The sequence below is a fragment of the Eublepharis macularius genome, chromosome 16 (genome assembly GCF_028583425.1).
Source record: "Eublepharis macularius isolate TG4126 chromosome 16, MPM_Emac_v1.0, whole genome shotgun sequence".
Lineage (NCBI taxonomy): Eukaryota > Metazoa > Chordata > Lepidosauria > Squamata > Eublepharidae > Eublepharis > Eublepharis macularius.
This window is the reverse complement of record NC_072805.1, coordinates 25,537,510-25,564,216: the sequence shown is the minus strand read 5'-3', so window position 1 is coordinate 25,564,216 and position 26,707 is coordinate 25,537,510. Positions and strand designations below refer to the sequence as shown.

At 43.5% G+C, this 26,707-nt stretch overlaps 1 protein-coding gene across 1 annotated transcript in view; it reads left to right on the top strand.

Annotated features, from left to right (window-relative positions):
- Positions 1 to 599: 599 nt before the first annotated feature.
- VAT1L (vesicle amine transport 1 like) overlaps positions 600 to 26,707 on the top strand; it is a 105,351-nt gene continuing 79,243 nt past the window's right edge. Inside the window, exons 1-2 of the mRNA XM_055000864.1 lie at positions 600 to 820; positions 21,666 to 21,795. Coding sequence (XP_054856839.1) covers positions 600 to 820; positions 21,666 to 21,795 — 351 coding nt within the window. The remainder of the gene's footprint in view (positions 821 to 21,665; positions 21,796 to 26,707) is intronic.

Sequence of the window (26,707 nt, the reverse complement as noted above, 5' to 3'; positions counted from 1 at the left end):
GAAAAGAGCAAGAGTCCAGTAGCACCTAGGAGAGTAACAGAATTTGTGGCAGGGTATGATACCCTGTGTGTGTGTGTGATACCAGGACTGCATGTACCTGTATGTGCTGTGTGTAGGGTTACCAGCCTCCAGGTAGTGGCTGGAGATCTCCCAGAATTACAACTGGTCTCCAGGCCACAGAGACCAATTCGCCTGGAGAAAACGGCTACTTTTGGGGGTGGACTCTATGGAATTATGCCACGCCAAGGTCTTTTCCCTCCCCAAACCCCACTTTCTGCAGGTTTCACCCCCCAGATCTCCAGGAATTCCCAACTTGGAGCTGGCAACCCCAGCTGTGTGCGTCGCTGCGCCTCTACTGGGCGAGCCTGGGCCGGGCTGGCGGTAGGACCCGCGCCCCTCCGTCCTCCGGGCGGCCGCAGCCATTGCGCACCTCGCGGGGCGGGCGGCGTGGGCAGCCGCGCTCGGGCAGGCGCGCATTCAACAGGAGGGAGCGGCTGCGTGCGGAGGGGAAGCGCCGCCCGCCCGCCCGCCCGCCTGTGCCGCGCCGCAGCCGCCCAGCCCGCCTCGCCTCGCCAGCCGCCCCGAGCAGCGCCCGCGCCATGGCCAAGGAAGGCGCCGAGCAAGCCGAGGAGACCGAGCAGATGATCGAGAAGGAGGCGCCCGAAGGCGGCGCCCCCGCCGGCAGCCCCAAGGCGGCCGACGCCAAGGAGATGCGGGCCGTGGTGCTGGCCGCCTTCGGGGGGCTGAACAAGCTGCGGGTGGCCAAGCGAGTCATGCCGGAGGCGCAGGAAGGCGAGCTCAAGATCCGCGTCAAAGCCTGGTACTGACTGCCCTTTCCCTCCCGGCCCGTTCTCCGCAAGGGGTAGCCCAGGCCAGCCCCATCGCCGCACAGCCCCAAGCGGAGCAGGGGCGGCCTGGGTTAGGAATTGCAGGGGAGACCTCCAGAGAAGACCGGGCAGGCAAGGGCCAACCGCCTCTGCTAGTCCCTTGCCATGAAAACCCCGCCAGGGGGCGCCCAAAGTCAGCCATGACTTGACGGCTCTTTCCACCACCTTTCCTTCCACCCCCCCCTTCCTCTCCCCCCCCCTTCCCTGGGTAGCATCTTTTGGAGAGGAGAGAGGCAGGAGGATGCCTGCCATGCCGGCCAATGGAGTCTGGAGGGATCCCTTCTCTAAGGCAGTGCTATAAGGGGAGAAGCAGAGGGGGAGCGGGGCCCTTCCAGCCCCCTGGGCAGAGTTGAGGATCCAATTCTTTCTTCAGTTTGGGGGATCGGGCATCTCGGCACAGGGCTTAAGGCTGCTTCTGGAGCGGACTGGGAGACCTTGGCAAAGATTGTCCCTTTGGTGGGGAGATAGTTTCAGGTGGGTAGCTGGAGAGCAGTCTGCAGAAAGAGAGCAAGATCCGGGTCCGATAGCATCCGATAACAGCAGTCCAAAGGTGCTGTTGAACCCCTTTGGCAGAGAAGAAAGACAGGGCTGGTGAACATCAGCAATTCCGTCCCCTCTCTGCCTCCTGTTCATCTTCTTGCTCGTTCGTGACTCGGCAATTCAGTAGCAACTGGCTGGTTTCCCCGTCCTGCTCACCCTCACACATCCTATTGGGTATCTCCTGTACAGGGTTAACTTTTTTGCTCCTTGGTTAGAAATGGATCAGTTGGCTGTGGATGTTCTGACCCAGCTGAAGCTAATATCTCCCCCCTCCCCCAAGTTTCTATGTTGGATGCTTTAAACTCAGGACTCGGGAGGAATCCCATTTCTCTAGCTAGCTGCTTCTCTCCTCTCGGTTGCCTTCTGCCTTTCCGCTGGCATAAAATACTCTTTCACTCAGGGTTACAACCTAGTTTGTTGTTGTTTGATGGCTCGGAGTTTGACAAAATGCAGAGATGGTTTCACACTTTGAAAAGCTGATGTCAAAAGAATACAGTTGCTTGCAATTGATAAAGTGTGGTTCTTTTTTAAGTTCAAATGAGAGACCAAGAAAATATGAACTAAGTGGTAAGGTAGGGTTGAGTTTCCAAACATTTTTTCCCTGTAATGGGTCATTGATAATTTTTTTTAACCATGTAGCAAACTAGGAGTTCAATCACAAGTTCATAAAATCAATTCCAAAATCAGAAGCAAAAAAGCATTTGGCAAAGCAAATGTATCTATAGATATAGATATAGATATAGATATAGATATAGATATAGATATAGATATAGATATACTCCCCAAAAGGTGAGAACCGTGAAAAGGCAGCATTTTCCTCTATCAGCTATAGAGTTGGATCTGATTCCTCTCCCGCTATAGCCTCCCCCCCCCATGTCATTCTTTTGGGTCCCCTCCCTGGTACAGCATTTTGGGGGGATCAGTGGGCTGCAGTGGGAGGGGGGAAGCAGGAAAGTTCTGTTCTGCTGTTGGAAAATTTAATCTGGATCCAACCCAGAAGTATCAGGAGACTGAAGCTGCTTGCTTACTCAAAACAGGGTCTTCTGCTAGAGTTTACCAATAGGTTGTCTTTTCTTCATAAAACAAACTACTTCAATAGGAAGTTGCCCCCACCCACCACCATCCATCCCTTTATGCCGGAGAACAGTGACAGTCAATTTGGGTAATCTCTAGTGGATGTCCAGAATATCTGAGAACATTCTTTTGAAGATCAGGTTCAGTGAGGACTTGAATTAACGGTAACGGCTGACATACCACAGAATTTAATGAAATGTTGCAAAGGCAAAAAAAAAGCGGGGGAGGGGGAGGAAAGGAAGCTCAGCTGGCACTAATCAGCCATGAACGTATGTTTATTTTGAGTTATGCTGACTTCAACTATACATACATGCAGCACCCCCAAATGGCGTCATCTCTTCTTTCCAGAAAACATTCCTATCAGAGTTTACAGGATATTTTGAAATAATTTAAAAATCTCATCTAAAACTAGTAATGCAAGTAGAGCATAAGTCTGTAGTCCCAAGAACACTTTCCTGAAGATAACTAGGGTTGCCAACTAGTTGGGAAATATTTGGAGAATTGGGGGAGGAGCCTGGGGAGGATGGTGTTTGCGAGAGGCGTGACCTCATCAGGGTAGAATGCCGTAGACTCCACCCTCCACAGCAGCCATTTCTTTAAGGGAACCGATCTTTGTTGTCTGGAGACAAGTTGTAATTCCAGAAGATCTCCAAAAGATAGGCAAGCCAAGGTAAGACCCGCTGAATTAAACAGGACTTGCTTTTGAGAAGGCCTACTTGGGATTGCTCACTCGAGCAAACAAAGAATAGAAAGGACATCACCAACATCAACCAGTTCACAATACGGGAGCAATATAAGCTAACTTTCACGAGAGCAAGTGGATGGATACATTTTCACTTGTCCTCAGAAGGAAAGAAGAAAGTTGGCCAGTCATTGCACATCCCAAGGGCCACTGCAGAAAAGGCCCTGCTCCCGCTAGAGTGCATTGTGATCTAATAGTGGTGCTTGGAGCAGAGATTTACTTGCCGATTGTAAATTTCAAGGCTCATAGGATAGAAGAATCTCCTCAGATAATCAAATTATTTGGTGCTTTGGTATCTGTGTAAAAAATTGTCTAAAATTCCCCCTGTGCGATCGAGCAGCAGTGTTGAAAGTGAGCAAGTAAGGTCATATCTAGTTGTTGTTTTTTTAAGGTTGGGCAGTAGCCCAGGAATTCGACTCAGTTGCTCTCTAGGGTGGACATGGGCTTTCATTTTTTAAAAATTCTTAAATTTGTTATCCCTCCTTTCCCCCAATGAGCAAAGGATTATTTATTTAATTTTTTTAAATGTTCTTCTTTATACTCTGCCTTTCTCCCCAAGGGGAACCCCAAATGGTTCCACATCATTCTCCCCTCCTACATTTTATCCTCACAACAACCCTGTGAGGTAGGTTAGGCTGTGTGTCTGTGACTGGTCCAAGGAGCTTCCATGGAAGAGGGGAGATTTGAACCTGGGTCTCCCAAATCCTAATCAGGTGCTCTAACCGCTACACATCCTGGCATTCTGTGCACCCCCCCCCTTCCCAACATGGATTATATTGTACCTGCAATGCTCCCAAATCCCAGAATTTCAGCAGTCTGTCATTGAGAGAATTTTAGTGGAGTCATCGGGAGGGGCCTGAGAATTATTTCAAAGAAGCGTGGACGACTTTCTTGCCTGATCGACCAATTTCTCCCTCCAGCCTTCACACTTGTGTGAGATTCTGTGGTTCAGTTTATCTGTGTAACGTTTTCTTTTAATAGCTACTATTTTTTCTATACTTAGAATTAATTCGTATGACCTGGTTTGTTTCAGTTGTTTTTTTTTAACGTGGGGGAAAGCACTAGATTTTCCCACAACCTTTGTGCACGATGAACTGATCTTTTAAACCGATGCCGTGCATGACTAGATTGTACTTCAGCATTCAGCTCGCACTGCTGCTTTTCAGCTCACATACAAGCGTGTTCTAGGTTTCTGTGAATATTTCTTGTCCTGCTTTCTTACAGAAACTGGAAGACAGTAGTGAACCAGGAGAATGGGGCGGGGGGGGGGGGCATTATTTTCTCCCCAAATGCATAAGAAATAGTTGAATATAAGTATACCCTTATGAAAAACCTTTCTGTTAGTGTGATTCCTTAGCTCTTTCGGTGTTACATTCTGCCTCCAGAGGTGAAAAGAGGCAGGGAGGGGAAGAAGAAATGTTTCTTCCTTCTATGTATGCCAAAGCAGCTTTCTGCCAGCTCGGGGCCTAAATCAGATGTGTGTCCAAATGTGCCTTTGAGAATGCAAGAGCCAAGCCAAACGTTCACAGACTAACCATTGCAGCTCAAAATAGAGGATTTGGTGATGACCGCAAAAAGGTTTCAGGAAAGCCCTTCTCTTGCACCACTTTCTCCTTTCCATCTGCCGTTTTCGTAATACAAATAGCAATGGTTTTACTCTTCTGCTGGGTGCCAGTTTTTCTTAACCAGAAGATACCAGAACGAGGGCAAGAAAGAGAGCCCGTATTATGTGCTAGCTTCAGACACCATCACATAGTAGAACTGCCAGGCTTTGAGTGGGACCTGGAGATCTCTTGGCATTACAACTGGAGGTAGATCCAGAGGAGTTAGCAGCATCAGTCTGTAGTAGCAAAATAGAAAAGAGTCCAGTAGCACCTTCAAGACTAACCAACTTTACTGTAGCATAAGCTACAAAGCATAAGTTTTTGAGAACCACAGTTCTCTTCGTCAGATGCATGGAGGGTATGAAGAAACTGGTCAGATATATATAGGTGGGGAGGGGGGAGTAGATGCTTCTGATAATGGGATCAGTTTGCTTCAGATAATGAAATCAGTTAATTCTGATAATGAGATAACCATTCATAGTCTCTATTCATTCCAAGTCTGACTGAGTCAAATTTACATATGAATTCCAGTTCAGCAGCTTCCCATTGGATTTTGTTTTTGAAAGGTTTCTGTTGAACTATGGTGACCTTGATGGAATGATTGAAGTGTTCTCCCACAGCTTTCTGGATGTTGCCGTTTTTAATGTCAGATTTGTGTCCCTTTATTCTTTTGCGTAGAGATTGGCTGGTTTGTCCAATGTACAGAGCAGATGGACATTGTTGGCACATGAGAGCATATATCACGTTGGAGGATGAGCAGCTGTAAGAGCCAGAGATAGTGTAGTTGACGCCATTGGGTCCTGTAGCAACTGGAGGTAGCAACAGCTTCAGAAGGTAGACTGTATGGCATCACATCCCAGCTGAGCTCCCCTTTTCTCCCCACTCTTTTCAGGCACATCATCCTCAGATCTCCAGGAATTTCCCAAGTCAGAGTTGGCAACCCTGCACATAGCTAAATCTTATTGCCTATAAGGTGCCATCGTGGAGCTTAGACAGAGTAAGGGCAATGCTTCTTGCCCTCACTCTGATACCACTTGATTTTTTTTGAAAAAAATAGAGCCCTTTGCAACTGCTCCCAGGCTGCAAAGAGAGCACCAGATCTCAAGTGTGGGCGCGCTTTGGAATGTTCCTCATCCACGGGGCCTTGTTTCCAGAAGCCTGCAGACTCAGCTACTCATCCATGTGCATGGGAGTATTCAGATGTGCATTTAAATGCTTATCTAGATAAGCATTCCGTTGAACAATGTGGTACAGATAGATGTGAATTTGGATGTGCGTCTACTCGACCCTGCAGTCATTTTGACTGCCAAGAAGGATTCCTGCCCTCCACCTCCTTACAAATTAAAGGATCCTACTGGCTTGGGGAATGTGGGCCTGACAGTGTGCATTTTCTAGAGTTTATACCCCCCCCCCATTAAACTGGGGAGCGGGCTGTCTGTTCAAAAGAGCATAGAATTGTGCTTGGAGAATACGTATTTGAGCATGTGCAAACCTCTCGCTCTTTAGGGAAGCAACCCCCTGGTTTCTCTGCAGCCCAGTTCTGAGGAGGGGGAGCATGCCTGCCCAATGCTTTTTGTTGCTTATGCTTGCTGGCCACACGAAGGCAACGCGCATGCCTTTCCTCAGCCTTCGCCAGTAGGGAGTCAGACTTTTTTTGTTTCAAGAGCGGGCAAGAAACATTGTCCTCACATCGGTTGGCTTCAGAGATCACGTAGCTAAACCTTATGGGCGACAAGGTATAATCATGAGGCTAAAACTGTGTGAAAACAAATGTGGTGTGTAATGGTTAGAGCATCTGATTAGGGTCAGAGAGACCCAGATTTGAATCCTCACTCTGACATAGGGCCAAGCTACAAGTGATGAATGACACTTGCCCGGCACGTGAACAGACTCCCGTGTATTCCTCCCTGTTCACTTGCCATTCACTTGCGCTTAACTTGATCGAGTGGAGTCTGTTCACGGGAGTCGGTTCACATGCCGGGCAAGTGTCATTCGTCACTTGTAGCTTGGCTCATAGAAGCTCACTGGGTCACTTTGGGCCAGCTGCACACACTCAGCCTAACCTACCTCACAGGGTTGTTGTCAAGATACTGGAGAAGAGGAGAATGATGTAAGCTGCTTTGGGTCTCCCCTGGGGAGAAAGGCGAGGTATGAATGAAACGAATAAATAAATGAGATGTAAAGGGTCCCCCTCTGCTCCTACCCTTCCTCCCATTCTAGTTTCTTGTGCATCCACAGGAAACGTACTTCAGCCCTGCTCATACATTACAATGAATGCAAATACTTCCTGGGCATTCATGCTTACACCTGTTTGCAAGAAAGAGACAACATGCATCCAATTTACAATTGAAACCAGGCGCCAATACCTGGATAAGTATGAGTACTAAATCACACTTTGAGCTGTATATGTGTTAAATGGAGCACGTGAATTACTCAATGCATGTGTAAAGAAAAATCAAGTGTTTGCTGTAACTTGTGAACGATGGTGTAATAAGAATCCCTTTTCTGTATAGCTGTGATGGTATAGTTTTCTCCACAACTTATTTGCACCCAGAACTGACTAGGAAATGAGGACCTTTGAGCATCTCTGTCAGGGAAGCGAGTTTTGTCCTCTAAGACCCGTACTCTGCTCCTGCTACGCAAATGCCCTGGCCTTTTATGGGAACGAAATGTCAAGGTGAACGGCTGAGATGCTTATTTTAGAAAGAGTTGACACTGAGCGTGACGTTATCTCGAGGAGATCGGTTTGTTTTGCCAAAGGGGTCTGAGGTGGGGGGACTTCCAATGGATTTTGCTTGCTTTGTGGGGGGGGGGGAAGCAACCCTTAGTTTTCAGCTCTGTCTGGTCTGCAAAACTGAATCATCAATCATATTAGATCCTAGATAATATTGCAGAAGCGATTTTATCCTGCTAATGGTGATTTCCTGTGGCAGTACAATGGCTTTGAGAGGAACCAGGGAGGTGGTATATTTACACTCCACGTTTGTATCAGTTGTCCTGTACTAGCAGGGTGGTTGTCATGGGGGGGTGCATATCTGCACCCCTGCCATGGTCTAATGGAGAATTCAATGTTGCCCATAGATGCTGACGTTCCCTTTGCAATAGTGCTGAAAGACACAGGCCCTTCCTTTTGCTTTGCCTCTGCAGTATCACAATGCCCCATTGCCTAGAAGGAGGAAAACACGATTCTTTCAGGCTCTTTTTGCTGTACTGGCGCTGATGAGGTTTCCAAGCGGAAGTGTTTTGCTCTGCTTTCTAATCCACCAGGGAATGTGTGCATATACATCTATGCCCAAGGGGCAGCTGTCTTAGTTATGGAGCAATGGAGGGCATCTTGCCCAGAGAGCACCCCCCCCCCCCAACTGCGTGCCAGCCTTGTGTAACAGAACCATGGTTGTAGCTTGTCCCGAAGAACTGTGGGAAATACAGTTGAGTAAGAATAGCAAAGCTTTGACCTGGATAGATCTCAGAAGCTAAGCAGGGTCAGCCTTGGTTAGTAATTGGATGGGGGACCTCCAACGAAGACCAGTGTTGCACAGGCAAGCCGTGACAAACCACCTCTGTTCGTTTCTTGCCTTGAAAACCCCAAGTCAGCTATGGCCACTCCTTGTTCAGCTTTGTTTAAATAGTGATTTGAGTGTGTCAGGGTGTGGATTGCTTCACCAAAGACATGCTCTGGTCCATACAGTGGAGTCCAAGTGGTGAAGATGTTTGATGTCCCAATCCTCTCTTGCCTCGAGGAATGGGGCCAGTTCTGTTTGTTTCTGTTTATTCAGCTTTTAGCCCGTCCTCCCCGCAAGCAGGTTCAGGGCGGGTTACAACAATGATAAAACACATATAAAATATAAAGAAAGAGAATAAACATACATAAAAGTTGATAAATGCACAATATAAAATAGAAGTTAACACAGTACCAATCCAATTATTACGTCTAAAAACAAATCAGATAGGCACTCTAGAGTCTCTCTACACGAGACGCGGTGTGTGTTCGTCAAGTGTAGAGAGACACAATGTTAGCCAGGAAGTGTAGTTTTAAAAGACAGAGCTGACAGAGATCGCTCCTCAGAGAGTTTGTTAATTTCATCATTGCCTCCCGGAAGGCTCTGTCAATTTCAACTCTCCAGTCTAACTGTGTGGGGTCGCAATCAGAGGGCAGCAAGGAATGGAAATGGGCTGGAGCTGCCTTCCAGAGCCAGGCTTGGACCTGGAGAGGTTATAATGGGCTGAAGTTTCCCTTCTGGCCTTTCGCAGCCCCTTCACACAGCTCCAGTGTATAGCAAAGCCTTTGCCTCGCTGCCAGCTCTGTCTTTTTAAATAACCCTTCCCAGCAACCATTGCATTAACCGGCATGTGTTCTTCATGTGAATACAGCTGGACCACGGTGTGAATACAGAGAAAACCAATACAGCACGGTGTTTATTGGTTTTCTCTGTGTTCTTCATGTGTCAGATGTCTCATGCAGAGAGACTCTTACGGCAATGTGGGGCTAGGGCTCTTTCCATTTTGAAAAAAACTCTTAAATAATTTCTTTGTCTTGTGCATTAGTGTCCCCTTCCCCATGTATAGACCAAATAACACGGACATGGGTTTATAGTACAATAAACAAAACACTATGGTTTCTGGCAAGTTGGGTTGAGGTTCCCCACAACTACACAATTTCCCTGCAGTCCCATCCCAGCTGCGGGGACAGGCATTCTTAAAGTCCACAGGAGCCCAAATCTATGGCATAACGGAAGGAGAGGTTCTTCCCTTCCTTTACACAGTGTTTTTCCCACAGCCTAAATGGCACCAGCAGGGAGTTAATTATTTGCATAGCTTTGAAAATGCATGTGGAGTATTCCAAGGGTGTGAAGTTATGCAAATAACTTCCAGCCAGGGCCATTTGGGGTTGGAGAAATCACAGTGGAGGGGAAGGCTGCCATGAACTTGACAAATATTTTCACCTGCAGCTTCTTTGTGACTGCAGAGAAAGCATGTTGGGTCCAGCGAACCCCATCCCAACTTGCTTAAAACATAATATGTAGGTTATCCCTTAGAAGAAAATCCCACATTGTTCAATGAGGCCCACACTCGGGTAAGTAGACCTATGATTGTAGCCAGGGCTTTTTTTCAGCTGGAATGCGGTGGAACAGAGTTCTGGCACCTTCTGTGCCATGCGGCTCGGAGGGCAATCTAAACTCCCCTCTGTCTGGAGATCAGGGGCGGGGCCACTGGCCATGTGACCATTTTCACCGAGGGCAATTTAAACTTAAAAAAAAAAACCCTTGTTCCAGCTGACCCAAAATAACATCATTGTGCGGTCCTGAGTTCCACCAACTGAGTTCCACCACCTCTTTTCTAAGAAAAAAAGCCCTGATTGTAGCTATTGCATGTAAGTGCATACGAAAAACTTTTTAAAAGGCAACCCCTGTGTCTTTCCAAAATATCCTGTAGGGACAATGACACTTTTGATAGCTTTTGGTAAATAGGGAAAAGTGGAGCACATGAATCTCAAAACTCACTTCAACAGATTAGCAGGGAAGCTAAATGTTTTCTTTGCCCTGATATTGCTGCAAGAAGCCCCGGTGATATCCGGTTCCTTACTGTCTCTTCTCACCTGTCAGTATGTCTTTGCTAATCTAAAAACCATTTGTGAATAATCCCCGGTTGCCTCCACACTGAATTTTTCACTTCAAGACAGGCAACGGGCAAGATAAGCAGACAAGGTGAGAGGGAGCCAGCGGGAATGGCCTAGATGGCACATAAGTTCGAAACGGATTTAAAATATCACGTAGTGGTGTGGAAATGTTTTTAAAAATGGCACCAAAGAAAAGCACAAATGGGGCACAAATATGAGCCAAGAGAAATAGGTGGGATGACATTGGGGGGGGGGATCATTATGGACAAAACCCAAAAGAAACAAATAAAACGGCTTATAAGCACATCCCCTAAATATGCCATATTTATCTCATCCATTGAAAACCAAACACTGCCTCTGGGTTTTTTTTTACTGCTTAGGGAAGTGGGAAGCACATAAAGTTACTATCACTATTATTTATTATCATGATTATTACTAGTATACACGATGATGATGATTATGATGATGATGATGATGATGATGATGATTAGTATACACAATTGATGCAGATGGCACTCTTTAATAGGTAATGTTATTTTATTTAACTGTACTTTTAAATTTTTATCTATTAAAAGTATTTACATCCCACCTTCTTCCCTGCTGATCTGAGGAAGCTTAGAGTCTCTCTGCACAAGTCATCTTACACGGAGACACTTAGAGCCAAGCTACAAGTGACGCCTTACACAGTTTGGACACTTGTCAGCTTCCCTCAAGTTTTGATGGGAAATGTAGGCATCCTGGTTTTACAGCTTGGCTCTCCATTACAGCTGCAAGACCAGGACGCCTACATTTCCCATCAAAACTTGAGGGAAGCTGACAAGTGTCCAACCTGTGTCAGGCGTCACTAGTAGCTTGGCTCTCAAGTGACTGAGAGCCAAGCTACAAGTGACGAATGACACTTGCCTGGCAAGTGAACAGACTCACGTGTATTCCTCCCTGTTCACTTGCCATTCACTTGCGCTCCCCTTGATCAAGTGGAGAGCAAGTGAATGGCAAGTGAACAGGGAGGAATACATGTGAGGGCCAAGCTACACATGACGAATGACACTTGAATGGCAAGTGTATTTCTCCCTGTTCACTTGCCCTCCACTCAATCCACTTGCCGTTCAAGTGTCATTCGTCATGTGTAGCTTGGCCCTGAGTCTGTTCACTTGCCAGGCAAGTGTCATTTGTCACTTGTAGCTTGGCCCTTACTTTCTGTGTGGTCTTATATTCAAGTGTATTCTGTCTCCCTAGCAGTGCATGTGTATCCACAATGGGAGAGCTAGCGTAAGATCTTTCTCTTGATCCTACTCATATAAGATGCCTTGTGTAGAAAGACTCTTAGAACAAAAGTGCCCACGAGAAAATTTGGGATCAGATTGTTATGGAAAAAATAAATGATAATCTGAAACGATCTGATTATGAAGATTATAAATCTGATTTCGAATCCACCTGGCTTCCCGTTTTGAAATATATGGCTGAACAAAATATTATCCCTCTTAATACAACCTTGTTATATTCATGAATGAACCTCTGGCTCTGATTGTAAACACAATTTGTATTTAGTAATTGGACAAGACCATAGTTTCCTATTATGGGATAATGTATATGGTATTCACTTTGAATGTTATGGTTGTATGATAAATTTCATAATTTTGTTCTTATATCTTTCTTTTGGTGAAATAAAATTTTAATTTTTAAAAAAAGAACAAAAGTGTCAATGAGATTGAAATTTAAAGTTTGAGTGGGTGATAGATTAACTATAAACATTCCCTAACATCAGTAAAAAAAATTACCTGTAATAAACGCACCAAAACCCACGACTGACAAAAAGCCCATAGAAAGCAGAAGAAAGCTACCTGAAATACAAATGGCTTTAGCCTTTTTTAGATAGAAGGCCAGTAACCGAGACATCTTCTGACTCCTTTGGGCATGTTTTTCCACAAGGTGAGGTTACAGCCAGAGAAACCTGTGCGCTTGCTTGAACATGGAAATGCTTGAAATTTTTCAAATGGAAAAACTAACCCCTCCCCCCAACTTGTCAATAGAAAGAGGCTGGGCTGGTGATTCAATTAATTCTGAACTCATTATTGGCTTCTGGTCATTTCCCCTGATATTCCCAGTGACCTAAATTTCCTCATGAATGTTGTCTGCTATTCACGCAGATTCTCATTCTCTTTTTCTGGGTCAGGCCCTCTCTGTCTTGGTCATTGTCACGGTTTGCTTCCACTGTCGCATTGAAATCTGGATAGTCACGTGATGTGGCTCTGCGTGAAGAGCAATCAGAAGAATTACTCATGGGTCAGACTACAGCCACATGAAGACAACCGTAGGTTTGAAGAAGATGAGATGAGATAGATAGAAGGAAGGAAAATGTGCGGGAACACAGTTCCCAGGAAGCTTTGGGGCTTCTTAGCGGCTTTGGCTTTGCATGTCAGCAGGATCCGACCAGGAAGAGAAAATGGCCCTGGAGCAAACCGAGCTGAGCAACTCCTGTGGTGCTACAAGCCGGCGCTGCAGGGATCACTCAGCTCAGCGGTGCAGACAATGGGTATTAGCACACCTGTTGCTTCCTCCTGAGAACTGGCAGCGATGTAGGAAAAGAAGACTGGTGAACTGACACCAACTGCCATTGCAGATGAAAGGTCTGAACTGAGTGGCCCCTGAAGTTCTGACAAAGTACCTAGAGCTTGGTTGTCCTCTGGCCACCAGCAACCCTCTAGGGCAGAGATAGGGTTGCCAGGTCCAGGTTGGGAAATTCCTGGAGATTTTGGGTTGGAGCCTGTAGAGGGCGAGGTTTGGGGAAGGGAGGGGACTCAGTCGAGTATAAAGCTGCAGAGTTCACCCTTCAGAGCAGCCATTTTCTCCAGAGGAACTGGTCTCTGTTGTCTGGAGATCAAGGGTAATTCTGGGAGAGCTCCAGCTACCACCCGGAGCAGAGGCTCAGCAAGAAATCTCTCTGTAAGTTAAATGGCTAGTCTGTCCCTGCATGTCGGCCTTATTCACAAGCTCAGATATATAAGTTGCTTAGGTGGGTAGCCATGTTGGTCTGCAGTAGAACAGCAGGATTTGCGAGACCAACAAGATTTTCAGGGTATGAGCTTTCGAGAGTCAGAGCTCCCTTCTTCAGATACTCTTCTTCAGAGCTCAAATCCTGCTGTTCTCTGTTCCCTGCTCTTTGAAGCTGAAGTGGAGTGGCTCCTTTCCATGGTCTTAGAGCAGAACCACAAGTGACAAAAGGCACAGATTGGACACTTGTCAGCTTCCCTCAAGTTTTGATGGGAAATGTAGGCAGCTTGGCAGAATGTTGGACAAGTGACAGTTGAAAAGTCCATTGGACAGCAGTCAGAGAGCCAAGCTGCAAGACCAGGATGCCTACATTTCCCATCAAAACTTGAGGGAAGCAGACAAGTGTCCAATCTGTGCCTTTTGTCACTTGTGGTTCTGCTCTTAGATAGATAGACCTTTGTGGTATACTTATTGTGTGTGTGTGTGTGTGTGTGTGTGTGTGTATATATGTATATATGTATATATATATATATATGTCTATGTATGTATGTATGTATGTATGTATGTATGTATGTAATGGAACAGTCTGCTTCTCCCCTAATATCTGTGTGATTTAGTTTGGTCCTGTTGGGTGGAGCTCTTGTTTTCAGTTTCCACTTTTGTATGTTAGCTGAATTTGTTGGTTGTTAGAGTTGTCCTTGCAAATAAATGTTTGATGTTTTGAGCCAGCTTTTCTCTGTTGAATGGACCTGAGGATACGTGCCTGAGTGATCACTCTAACCTGGTCAGAGATCCAGAGGAATTAGCCATGTTAGTCTGTAGTCACAAAATAGTAAAGAGTCCAGTAGCACCTTTAAGACTATAAGCTTTCGAGAACCACAGTTGTCTTCATCAGATGCAATACTCTAACCTGGGAACTCACAGCCAAAAGGGGACATTACAACCTTAGCATGTTTCTTGGTGTCTCTTGGGCTCTTGTGAGATAGCTGAACCTGTTGGTTGCATCTATAGCTTTGCTGTTGACATGGCAGCTGAGCTGCGTTGTGATATATGGATGGGCCATCAAGAAGGAAGATGACTTAGTATCCCATGACAGGTGCCTCCTGAACCCTTCTATCTATTCACACCCTGATGGTTGTGGCTTTTGGTTCCCTGTGTATTTCCTCTCCCTTGGCACTGTGCGTTTGAACCAACACTGACCATTTCATGATCTGGGGGACACTAGGACACAGAAAGAAAGACTGATATTTGTATACACATGCACAAGCGCAAAGAAGCAGATCAGCTCATGTCTCACTGATGGGAACACCCAAATTCATCAAGCTCTTTACCTATAAACTCAAAATATAGCACTTATAGTCCCAAGGTACCTACATTGCTATTAAAATTTGAAATGGGAGTATCTTGACCTGTCACAGTCAAAACACAGGATATAATAGTAAGTGAAGTCACACAGCAGGCAGAACGTTCGGTGGCAAAGAGTTTCTCGGCCCCCTCATGCACTTGAGTCAGGCTTGGATGGGGGAGCTGATTTCTGGCATCAGCCACTAGCATTTTATCATAACGTTTTTTGTTTGCCAAGAAATGTTTTTCTATACAATTACATCCTTAGTTTGTTGGGAAACTTCAGACCCCATGGAGGGACTGGTTGCTTTGGCATCCGTACAAAGGGAGAAAGCATAAACATGTTTCTATCTTTAAAACAGTATTAATTATTTTTGCAATATTCAGAGGAGAGACAAAGAGAAGGAAGTCGTGTGTCTCAAGGGTTTCTCGTACAATATTGGGAATGCGATGAAAGGCTTTCCGTAGGAATGTAAATGTTGCATCGGGTTCTCCCCCACCCCTTGCAGCTCCCAATGACTGTCTACAGCCAGCGAGGAAAGTTTTTACTTGTCCCACTTTTATTTATTTAGTAGCTTTGATTAGAGATGCAATTGATAGGGCTTTTCTTTTTAAAGAGAGAACACTTATTTAAAGGAATATTGCATAACTGTTTAACAGATCCCTCAAGAGGAATCTAGGAATTCAATATGGGCATTTAAAAATGGAATTCAATATGGGAATTTTTAAAAAAAAGATGACAACATTCTGCTAGATGTACCTTTGACGGTAAACCATCAATCCTAATGCCCATTCAGTCTCCAGCTTGCTGTTTGGACGAGAGACGATTTTGTGTCATTTACTCTGGGCAATAGAATTACATCTGCTGGTCTTTTCCTTGCCAGTATTCCCACACACCTCACCCTGCCACAAATGCAAGTTATGTTGGCCTTCTTAATGCAGAGTAGGGCTTCATAAACACAAACACTGAAGGACAAATAACTCATGGCAGGACATGTCAAATTACTGCGCTTATTTTGCTCTGCAATGGGTGTACTGGTACCAGTGCTCCAAGAGAAATGTGGTTATCTATTTGAACATGCTCAGGATATCATCTATTTAAAGAAGACATTTGTAAAAGAAATACCACGCTAATGTTTTGGAACTTGTTTGAAGATTATCAGTAATCAGTCATTAAGAAAATCCTTAAAATGTGAGATTTAGAATTTATTGATTTACTTATTTATTGATTTACTTATTTACTTTACTTATTTACTTTTCTCACTGAGGTGCATGATACTGTCAACCAATGTAATTTAAACAATGCAAGAAATCATGAAAAATTCAATGAAACATCTAATAATCCATGCAACAGGACTAGGATTATGAAAATTAGAAACGAGCAAAAAAGTATATGTCAAACAGTTATTTAAAAAGTGGAAGGCAATGAGGCAGGGGCAGGATAATGTATGTGTGTGTTATGTGCCATCAAGTCGCCTCCGACTTATGGCGACCCTATGAATGAAAGACCCCCAGAACATCCTATTGTTAACATACTTGCTCAGATCTTGCAAACTGGAGGGCGTGGCTTCTTTTATTGAGTGAAGCCATCTCATTTTAAGTCTTCCTGTTTTCCTACAGCCTTCTACTTTTCCTAGCATCATTAACTTTTCTGGAGACTCTTGTCTTCTCATAATGTGACCAACGTACAATAGCCTCAGTTTTGTCATTTTAGCTTCTAGGGAGAATTCAGGCTTGGTTTGATCTAGTACCCACTTATTTGTCTTTTTTGGCCATCCATGGTATCCACAGAATTCTCCTCCAGCATCACCTTTCAAATGAATCAATTTTTTTTCCTGTCAGCTTTCTTCACACTTTCACATCCATACATAAAATAAAAAATAATATATACCATCCCCAGTACCATAAGATTACAGTCCTGTTCCCTTTATAAAAGTGCGGGCACTGGTGCTGCTGAAACTTGAAGAATTCTCTGTGACTAACAGTGAAATCCTAAGCAGAGTTACTCCAATCTAAGCCCATTGAAATCAATGGGCTTAGATGGGAGTACCTCTACTTAGGATTTCACTGTAACTCTGCAGTCCTTACAGTCTAAACTGGAGCAACTCTCAATGTAATCCTAAGAAGTGTTACTAAAGTTTAAGATAATTGATTTCAATGGACTTAGACTGAAATGAATTTTTTTTTGGATTGCACTGTCTTTGTAAGATTACATTGTACAGCTTCAGTCTTATGAGAATCTGTCCTCTTGTCATAAATGTGTATTTTGCTAGGATGTAATGGGGGGGGGGGCAGGATGTAAAAGGGGGCAGTTAAAAAGGAAGGTTTAAATAGTGATATCCAAAGACATTGGAAGAATTGATTTCCTCAGAAAGATAGCTGTTATTATCCAGAGAGAAATCACCACAAAGAAGTTTTATAATGACGTTCTAAATGAAGCCCTGTCAGATATGTTTTAAATCTGCATGAGGGTACATGTGGGGTTGTATAAAGTTTCAGAAATACTGAATTCAAGAAAGTTGGCTATGCTAGACTGTTACAGTACAAACAAACAAGAGTGTTGGGAGCAGCAGTTCCACTAGCAATCTCGGCATAGGATCACACTGTTATTGTGGGGAAAGCTTTCATAGAATGGAGCCCCCTTAATCAGATGCATGAAGGTTGACCTCAGCAGATACCTGCATGCCCACCTGCGGGCGTAGAGTTATAGAAGGAGGAAATATAAACAGCGAAGTCAAAAGGCCGTGAAATTCAAGTCATTGACATTTCAAGGCAAAGCTCCGATGTATACAAGACCAACCAGGTGACCATTCACAAAGGCAGTAATGACATCTTCCTAACTTGGCTACAGTCATTTGACACTTGTGACAATGAAACTCACGGAGTAAGCTTCTTTAAAGGCAGAGAGAGCTGCCCTGATACAGCTATGGAAGTAGTCTTCCGTCATGTATGATGCTGGAGGTGGAATCTCCGCACAAATCCAACAGGTATGCAGAGATGGTTTTGTTTCTCATCTCTGCCACTACAAACTCAAAATACATGTTAGGATTTTTCTTTTCCCTTAAGAGTATCAGACTCTCTGTTTTGCTTTAACTTTCATTTCCTTGTCCCCCCACCAAATGTGCACACTTTTCAATATTATTTCCTATCTAATCAGTAAATCGCCAGTAAATCATCTACATTGCATATAAAATATTAATACAAATAATATTCAATTTATATACTGCCCTTCAGGACAACTTAACACCCACTCAGAGCAGTTTACAAAGTGTGTTATTGTTATCCCCACAACAATCGCCCTGTGAGGTGGGTGGGGTTGAGAGAGCTCCGCGAGTGCTGTGACTGACCCAAGGTGACCCAGCTGGCTTCAAGCGGAGGAGTGGGGAATCAAACTCAGTTTTCTAGATTAGAGTCCTGCCGCTCTTAACCACCATGTCAAACTGGCATTCACTCTGGCTGATGGTTACTGAAGACTTATCAGTGGTGAGTTACTCCAGTTTAAGCCCATTTAAGTCAATGGACTTAGACTGGAGTAACTCTCCATAGAGTTGCTCCATAAGAGCATTTTCCGGCAAATGAGCCTTATTTAATAGAATGGGACTTTGTTCAGCGTAGAACTGCTTAGAATTGCACCTTTAAAAACACTAACAGCAACAGGTGGAAAACTGAAATCATTGGCATTTTATAGAACTGTCAGCTGATTATATACTTTATTGTCTGGCTTAATTCAAAATGTATATATATGCATATATAAATATGTATATATATAATTCAAAATACCCCAGTCTGCCTATTTTAGAGGACTTTTCTTTTACATTCTAGAACATTTTAATAAACATTGTTAGAAGGAAAAGCCATCTGTTTAGGTATTTTAAATGTAGGATATTTCTTGATAAGAAACATGCCAGTAATGGTTTTAAAACTGAGTTCAAATTTCATAAGTAATGTAGAATGCTTAGATTTAAAAGTGGTACTAACATTTTGCTATTGGGTTTAGTTCCAGTTAATTCTTTTTGCTAACACACACAATTACAGCAGTTTCACGCTGACGTGGAAAATATATACATGGTAAAAAATGGAATGAACAATCAATGTTTTTCATCAAATTTGGCACAGGAAGACGGGTAGCTGGCATATGGCTTTGGCTTTATGGTGGTATCCCCTTCAATCAAAGCTGTATACTTATTTAGCAAAGGAGAAATTTCAGTCTGTAATTAAAGTTTTACATGATCAAACCTATTAAATGAATTGGAAGTCTCAATTTTCCCAGCAGTGTGATAAAAATAACTAGAATCCTCCCCCTCTGTATAACAGCAGCTGTCTGTATAATACTAAACATGCCTATTCAGTGGGCTTACTCTCAGGAAAGCATTCATAGGATTAAACTATGTCTTTCAAGCATATCAGACCATAAGGGAAATCCTACCCTAGCAACACGTATGCTTCTCGGTTGCTGTACTGCTGGGTGCCTTAAATGTCCCTGTGTTGCACCAGATACTCAGAGCCAAGCCACAAATGATGCCTGATACAGGTTGGACACTTGTCAGCTTCCCTCAAGTTTTGATGGGAGATGTAGGCATCCTGGTCTTGCAGCTTGGCTCTCCGACTGCTGTCCAATGGACTTTTCAACTGTCACTTGTCCAACATTCCGCCAAGCTGCCTACATTTCCCATCAAAACTTGAGGGAAGCTGACAAGTGTCCAACCTGTGTAAGGCGTCACTTGTGGCTTGGCTCTTAGTGATTCAGCTTGGGGCGGGGGGTTAGTGCCATAACCATCTAGCCACTGGATAAATCCACTGCCAGTCTGGTGGGAAGCAAAACTGATATTTGAGAAAACAGGAGCAGATCTGGATTTAGTCTGGATACCCACACTGGAGCGTTCTCCTCTAACCCCATTTAAGAATCTGCATGATGGCTCCGAGTCCAAAATGGGGCTGGATAAAACCCTGGAAATCCACCCCCACCCCCAATACCTTCCAACACCCAAGATTCATGCCACGTGCACGCACGCACGCACGCACACACACACACACACACACACAGAAAAATCCACTTCAAGCTATTTTCCAGGGGTAAGAGATGGCTGAGAGTGCCCATCTATGTGGGAATAGTGCTAGGAAGGGAAGCCATTCTTAAATGCTGTCATAAATGTGTGACTTGTATAAGGTGGTCTCCAAAAAGTAGAGGGGAGGCAGGAAAGAGTTTCCCATTCGGGTTGGGAGGCTTACAGGCAGAAATGGGAGGGTTCTAGGTTCCAACATAATATTATAGTAGTAATAACAACAACATTCGATTTATATGCCGCCTTTCAGGACAACTTAACACCCTCTCAGAGCAATTTTCAAAGTATGTTATTATTATCCTCACAACAATCACCCTGTGAGGTGGGTGGAGCTGAGAGAGCTCTGAGAGAGCTGTGACTGACCCAAGATCACCCAGCTGGCTTCAAGCAGAAGAGTGAGGAATCAAACCTGGTTCTCCAGATTAGAGTCCTGTGCTCTTAACCACTACACCAAACTGGCTCTCAACCTCTAAGCCATGCTGATTCAGACTGAATCTATTTTAAAGTGGATCAACTGACAATCTCCAAATTTATTCTGTTTTTGTATCATTGTTGAACCGGGCTGTGATACCCATTTGATGACGTTCCAAACCATGAACTTGTCATTCTCTCCTAGAATCCGGGTCTTGGCTGTGGGGGCTACTTCTCCTTGCAAGATGCACTGGCCCGGCTCAGACAACTGGGGCATTTAGGAAATCAATTAAAACAGCTTACTTTTTCCAGAAGGCCTTGTGGGTTAACTGCTGTTGTTATGCTAAACTGGGAGGGAGGGAGGGATAGACAGACGGATGGATGGAATTGGTTCTGGTTTTAGAACAGTGTTAACTGTTTTCATTGCTGTGTCATCCACAGTTTTCTCCTAATGTTTTATTCTTATTGTTCATATTTTCAGCCTTAGGGGTTTAAATTTACATACATTTTTAAAAGCTTTAGTGCTTTCCACACACGACTTCCCCCCTTCTCTTTTTTGTATCTGCAGATATAGATATGAAGAACTGCCTTCTCTTGATTCAGACCATTGATCTATCTAGCACAGTGCTGTCTTCTCAGATTGGTCGTGGATCTCTCAAGTTTTAGGGAGTGAGGGGTAACCCTAATCTGTACCTAGGATTGCCCGCTCCAGGTTAGGTAATTTCTGGAGATTTGGCGGGGGAGGCCTGGAGAGGGCAGGGTTTGAGGAAGGGAGGGACTTCTTCAGGGTTTAATGCCATAGAGTCCACCCTCCAAAGCAGCCCTTTTCTCCAGGGGAACTGATCTCTATGACCTTAAACTCAGTTGTAATTCCAGGAGATCTCCAGCCACCACCTGGAGGTTGGCAACCCAGTCTAGAATAACAATAACTTGATTTATATACTGTCCTTCAGGACAACTTAATGCCACACTCAGAGTGGTTTACAAAGTACATTATTATTACTCTCACAACAATCACCCTGTGAGGTGGGTGGAGCTGAGAGAGCTAGAAGCTGTGACTGACCCAAAGTCACCCAGCTGGCTTCAAGTGGAGGAGTAGGGAATCAAACCCGGCTCTCCAGATTAGAGTCCCGTCGCTCTTAACCACTACACCAAACTGGCTCTCAGTCCTTCCCCCAGAATATTCAAGATAATTTCAGGTGAGAGATAATGCATTTACTGACAGACTTTTACTTCATTTTCCATCTCCCTGTTCCATGTCTGTTCCAGATTCTAGAACTTTCAGTATTTGCAGAGGAACATCAAGAGACGTTGGTTAATCTATACACTGGATTTCTTTTTCCTTGTCATTAAAATTCTCATATAATCTTTTCTTACTTCTTGTATTCACAGCGGATTAAATTTTATCGATCTGATGGTTCGGCAGGGGAATATTGACAATCCGCCCAAAACCCCCCTTGTACCTGGCTTTGAATGCTCCGGAATTGTAGAAGCTCTAGGTGAAAATGTGAAAGGCTATGAGGTAATGTAATGCTTAGCTGCAATATCATTTGGGAGCCTGGGGTTTTTCTCTTGAGTTGGTATTTCTCAGGTTTGCTTTCCAGAGCCAGAAACAGACCGATCAACCTGATGCTACCTTGTTTCAGTAAGTTAAATGGCTAAACATTTAAACTATGAAGGAACAAATCCCTGGTTCGTCACGAACCCATCCAGTTCGTTGGTCTTCAGTAGACAGTTGTCTCTCATTTCAGAATCAAAAAATACTACCGACTAACACGGCTAACTCCTCTGCATCTCATTTCAGAGCCTCTTCTCACCCTATCTAAAATATAGGCATATTAGTCAACTTAAATGGTGGTTTTAAGGATAGCTGAAACAATATACATGACACAGGCTGTTTCCTCAGTGCCTTAATTTCCTGTTTCTTTATGCCATGATGCCTTAGTTGTGATCCTGCTCTCATGAAGCACCATTCACATGCCTGCTCAAATGCCTTGACTTGTGCGTCTGTGTTGCACTTCCAGAAGTTCACATGCCTCCGAAAAAGCACTATTATGGGCAGTGGATAAGCTTGCGTCAAGCACATTCACGCCCATTTTTGATTTGTTTAAACCCGTGTTCAGATTTGCACTATTTCGATGTTTCACAATAGCACAATAAGCATGTTTTTTAAAAAAAAAATGTTTGGGGGAAATTTTGACAGGAGTCCACAGAACTTTGCAGGATTCCTGTTCATAGGCGGGGGAAACTGTTCCTAGGAAGCAGAAACTGAGAAAAGGGGAGTGGTTGAGTGAGCATCTCTGGAGAAGCTTTTCTAAGCATTCTCATGCATGCCAAAAATACCACTAAAAACGTGTTTCAAAGTGGAAAAAGCGGTAAATCTGCATTCTCGGAGAAAACACAACGATGACGGGAGGATGACGAGATTTTCATGGCTCAATGTATGTACTAATGTGAATATAGCAGCACAATAGCGATACTATGCCGCTAAAATAAGGACGTAGGGAAACGTTCACAGTTTTGGTACTTCTTCCAGTTTTTGTGACCAAAAGTCTCCTCCTATGAGCAGAAGAGAAGACTTCTTTTGTCAGTGGAAGGATCCTTCTGTTAGTGGAAGGATATCTCTGTGAGTGGACCTTTGAACTCACCTCTAAACAATAACAACAATAATGGAAATATCTATAGAACTGCACAACTTTCTCTATGTGCCCACAGGGACTTTGACGTTGAGTCCCCCGAGAAGCCTTCTGATAGCTCCGAAAGGGTGATATCTTGCTGATAAACACTGCTGAAACAGACCTGTCAGACCAATTTCACTGACACACACTTCCCAATTAAAAGGTTGGGTAGTTTTTCAAAACGATGCCAGCAGTTTACAGACCTGCCAACTTTCTTTTTAAAATCTTGAAAAGGGAAAATGCCTGTATATAATGCATCTGTTTCTAGGCAGAATTCAAAGTGCTAGTTCTTACCTTTAAGGCCCTAAACATCTTGGGACGAGGGTGCTTGAAGGATTTTCTCCTCCCATAGTATTCAGCCTGCCAGTTAAGATCTGCCTTTCAAGCCCTGCCTCTGTGCCCCCACCTTCAAATGTGAGATGAGTGGCAACTAGAGACGGGGCATATTAGATATTCTACCTACAAGTATTGCAGTATAAATGCACGTCTATAGCTAAATTAATTTTTTTCCCCTGTATAACAGACCAAATCGAGGGAGAGGAGTAATATTATGTAATTTAGTTGAATTAAATATATCTTGTCTATATTTTCTGTTGTAGCTTAAATCTATTATTTTGTACTCTGTTCAAGATTATTTACTTTCGGATATCTTTTTTCTCTTCTTTTAAATAAAGTTTATTTTAGAAAAAAATTAAAAATCATAAAAGAAAAAGAATTTCTCCACAATAAGCAATAAGTAGGGAGGGAGGGAAGAAAAGAAAAGAAAGAAAAGAAAAGGAGCGAAAATATCCACAAGTGCAACTGAGAGCCAAGCTACAAGTGACACCTGACACAGGTTGGACACTTGTCAGCTTCCCTCAACTTTTGATGGGAAATGTAGGCATCCTGGTCTTGCAGCTGTAATGGAGAGCCAAGCTGCAAAACCAGGACGCCTACATTTCCCATCAAAACATGAGGGAAGCTGACAAGTGTCCAACCTGTGTAAGGCGTCACTTGTAGCTTTGCTCTGATTGACCCAGAGGAGTTAGCCATGTTAGTCTGTAGTTGCAAAATAGTGAAAAGTCCAGTAGCACCTTTAAGACTAACCAACTTTATTGAGGCATAAGCTTTCGCAAACCTCAGCTCTCTTCGTCAGATGCATAGACTGATTGACCGTCAGTCAAGTGCATTTCCTCTTTGTAACTGAAACATTGATGGCTCACTTTGTCTCAGTTTTAGAGCCACCTAAGTTGGTGCCCATCAAATCAATGGATTTTATAAGGTAACGACCAAAGGAGCTACTAACCAAAGTGGGTAAATCCCATCCCCCTATTGCCTTCTTCTCTTTCACTGCAGCTTTCTTCCTCTTCCTCCCCTGCTGCCTCTTCCTTCCTCCTCCCCCTACCTCCTATCAGCTCCCACCACCACCTCATGGATTTTTTGATCCACAGTCTGGGCCCAGTTTCAGAATCAGAGATAAAGACTGTATAGAGTTTTGAGAGAGAATAAATTATTTCCATCAGTTTTATCCATATCATTGATCATTTTAGAAGCCCTTTCATGTGCTGCTCAGTAAGCTATGAAGTTCCAACCTATTTAACCTTGCCTCAAAGGAAAGACGATTCCACATAACCTTTGATCATTGTTGTTGATCATTGAAGCTGGCCATTTCTGTATTTTCTATCTCTGTGTTCTTTTTAAAATGGGGCTATTACAACTGCATGAACAATATGAACTCGAATACGTAAATTCTCTGTATCAAAACATGCAGAAAACATTTCTAAATCAATTAGTTTTACTTTATTTTATAGACTTCAGCAAATTAAATCTGAACATGGTATATGGAATAATGAACACACTTTTTAAAAAAAACCTACTCTCTTTGCTGCATTATATTTAAGATAAGCACCCCTTCCCCATTTCTTGCTGGTTGTATCTTTTGGATAGTAATAGAATTTCAGCCTCAAGAGTAATGTATATTGCATTCCTATTTTAAAACCTGTCAAGAGGAACTGATAAAGTTAGATGCAAGTCTAAAAGTACAATGATACCAAGTTTGCAGTTAAAATCCAATCTGAACACTCTTTAAAAAATTGCAGTCGCTCAGACATATTAATGCAACTTGACAATATGTCTGGATCTAGCCCACTGATTTAAAGAATTATATTATTGCAATTATAGAGATCTTGGAGGGAAAACACAATAATTTATTTAAGGGGGTATCACCATGTCTTTCCATTGAAATAACCTATAATATGATGTACTTCCAGAACAAGAGAAATTCCAAGTAAGCAGTAAATTACCAATAGAACTTCTGAATTGTCTGGATTGAGCTTCAGTTTATTATCTCTCATCCAGCTCATTATTAACTTCCAACATCTGTTTAAGATGACACCTGCTTTGGTTAAATAGAAAAGGGTCCAGCAGCACCTTTAAGACTAACCAACTTTGCTGTAGCATAAGCTTTCGAGAATCACAGTTCTCTTCGTCAGATGAACTGTGATTCTCGAAAGCTTATGCTACAGCAAAGTTGGTTAGTTTAAAGGTGCTACTGGACTCTTTACTCTTTTGCAGACTAACAAGGCTAACTCCTCTGGATCTGCTTTGGTTGATGCAGATGACAAGAACTAGGTACCTGTCTTTCTCCAAACAATCTCACCCAGCCTTTGCAAGTAGGGATGGGTTAGGCTGTTAGCCAGTGAGCTTCAGGGAAGAGCAGGCTTGCTCAGTTCTAGCCCCACACTTCAATCTCTACACCACACTGCTGCTTTGTGCAGCTGACAAATTTGTCCCATAACAGGAAAACTCGGGGAAACTCCCTTGTCCAATTGAACAAGAACTCAGCTTTCCTCCTGTTAGATCTCTGGCGAAAGCTCTTTTACACTGCATCCCAAGAAATTCAGGGCATTTTATCTCATAATACAAGTAATTGGGTGGGAGGGAACAGATTGTTGAGTTTGCAGTGCTGTGGGGAAACAGTTCAGAGAGATGCTTTGATAAAGAGATGGGGATTGTAGACTATACTACTGTGTCCTGTATATTGTTGCAGGTATGCTCCTACTGGGTCGTTTCTGCATTGTGTCATGCCAAATTGCTTGTGTTTTGTTTCTGTACTGTATTTGGATTTATGCTTGTTTTCAGATTTCTGCGATCTGGTATTGTTTATTGACTTTCACTGTATAATCCACCTTGAGTCTCAGTGAGAAAGAATAACTATAAATAACATAACAAAATATAACACACCTCAACACTACCACCACACATCATACCACCACACAATCACACACACACCACAACACATCACACTACAACACACAACACCACCACACATCATATCATCACACAATCACACACACACCACAGCATGTCACATATCACACCACAATATACACCATGACACATATCACAACACACACCACATCACATCATGCCACAACAAATCACAACACCTCACACTACACATAACACATAACATAACACACTACACACTACCACCACACATCACACACATCACCCCATCACACAATCACACACACAACACATCTCGTCACAATACACATCACACCACAGCACAGCACATCACACCACACACAACACATCCCACCACTTCATGCCACACATAACACATAACGTAAGACATTACACACTACCACAACACATCACACCACAAATAACACATCACACATTCCACCACTTCACACCACACATAATACATCACAGCACATCTCATCATGCCGAACATAACATAACATAACATAACATAACATAACATAACAT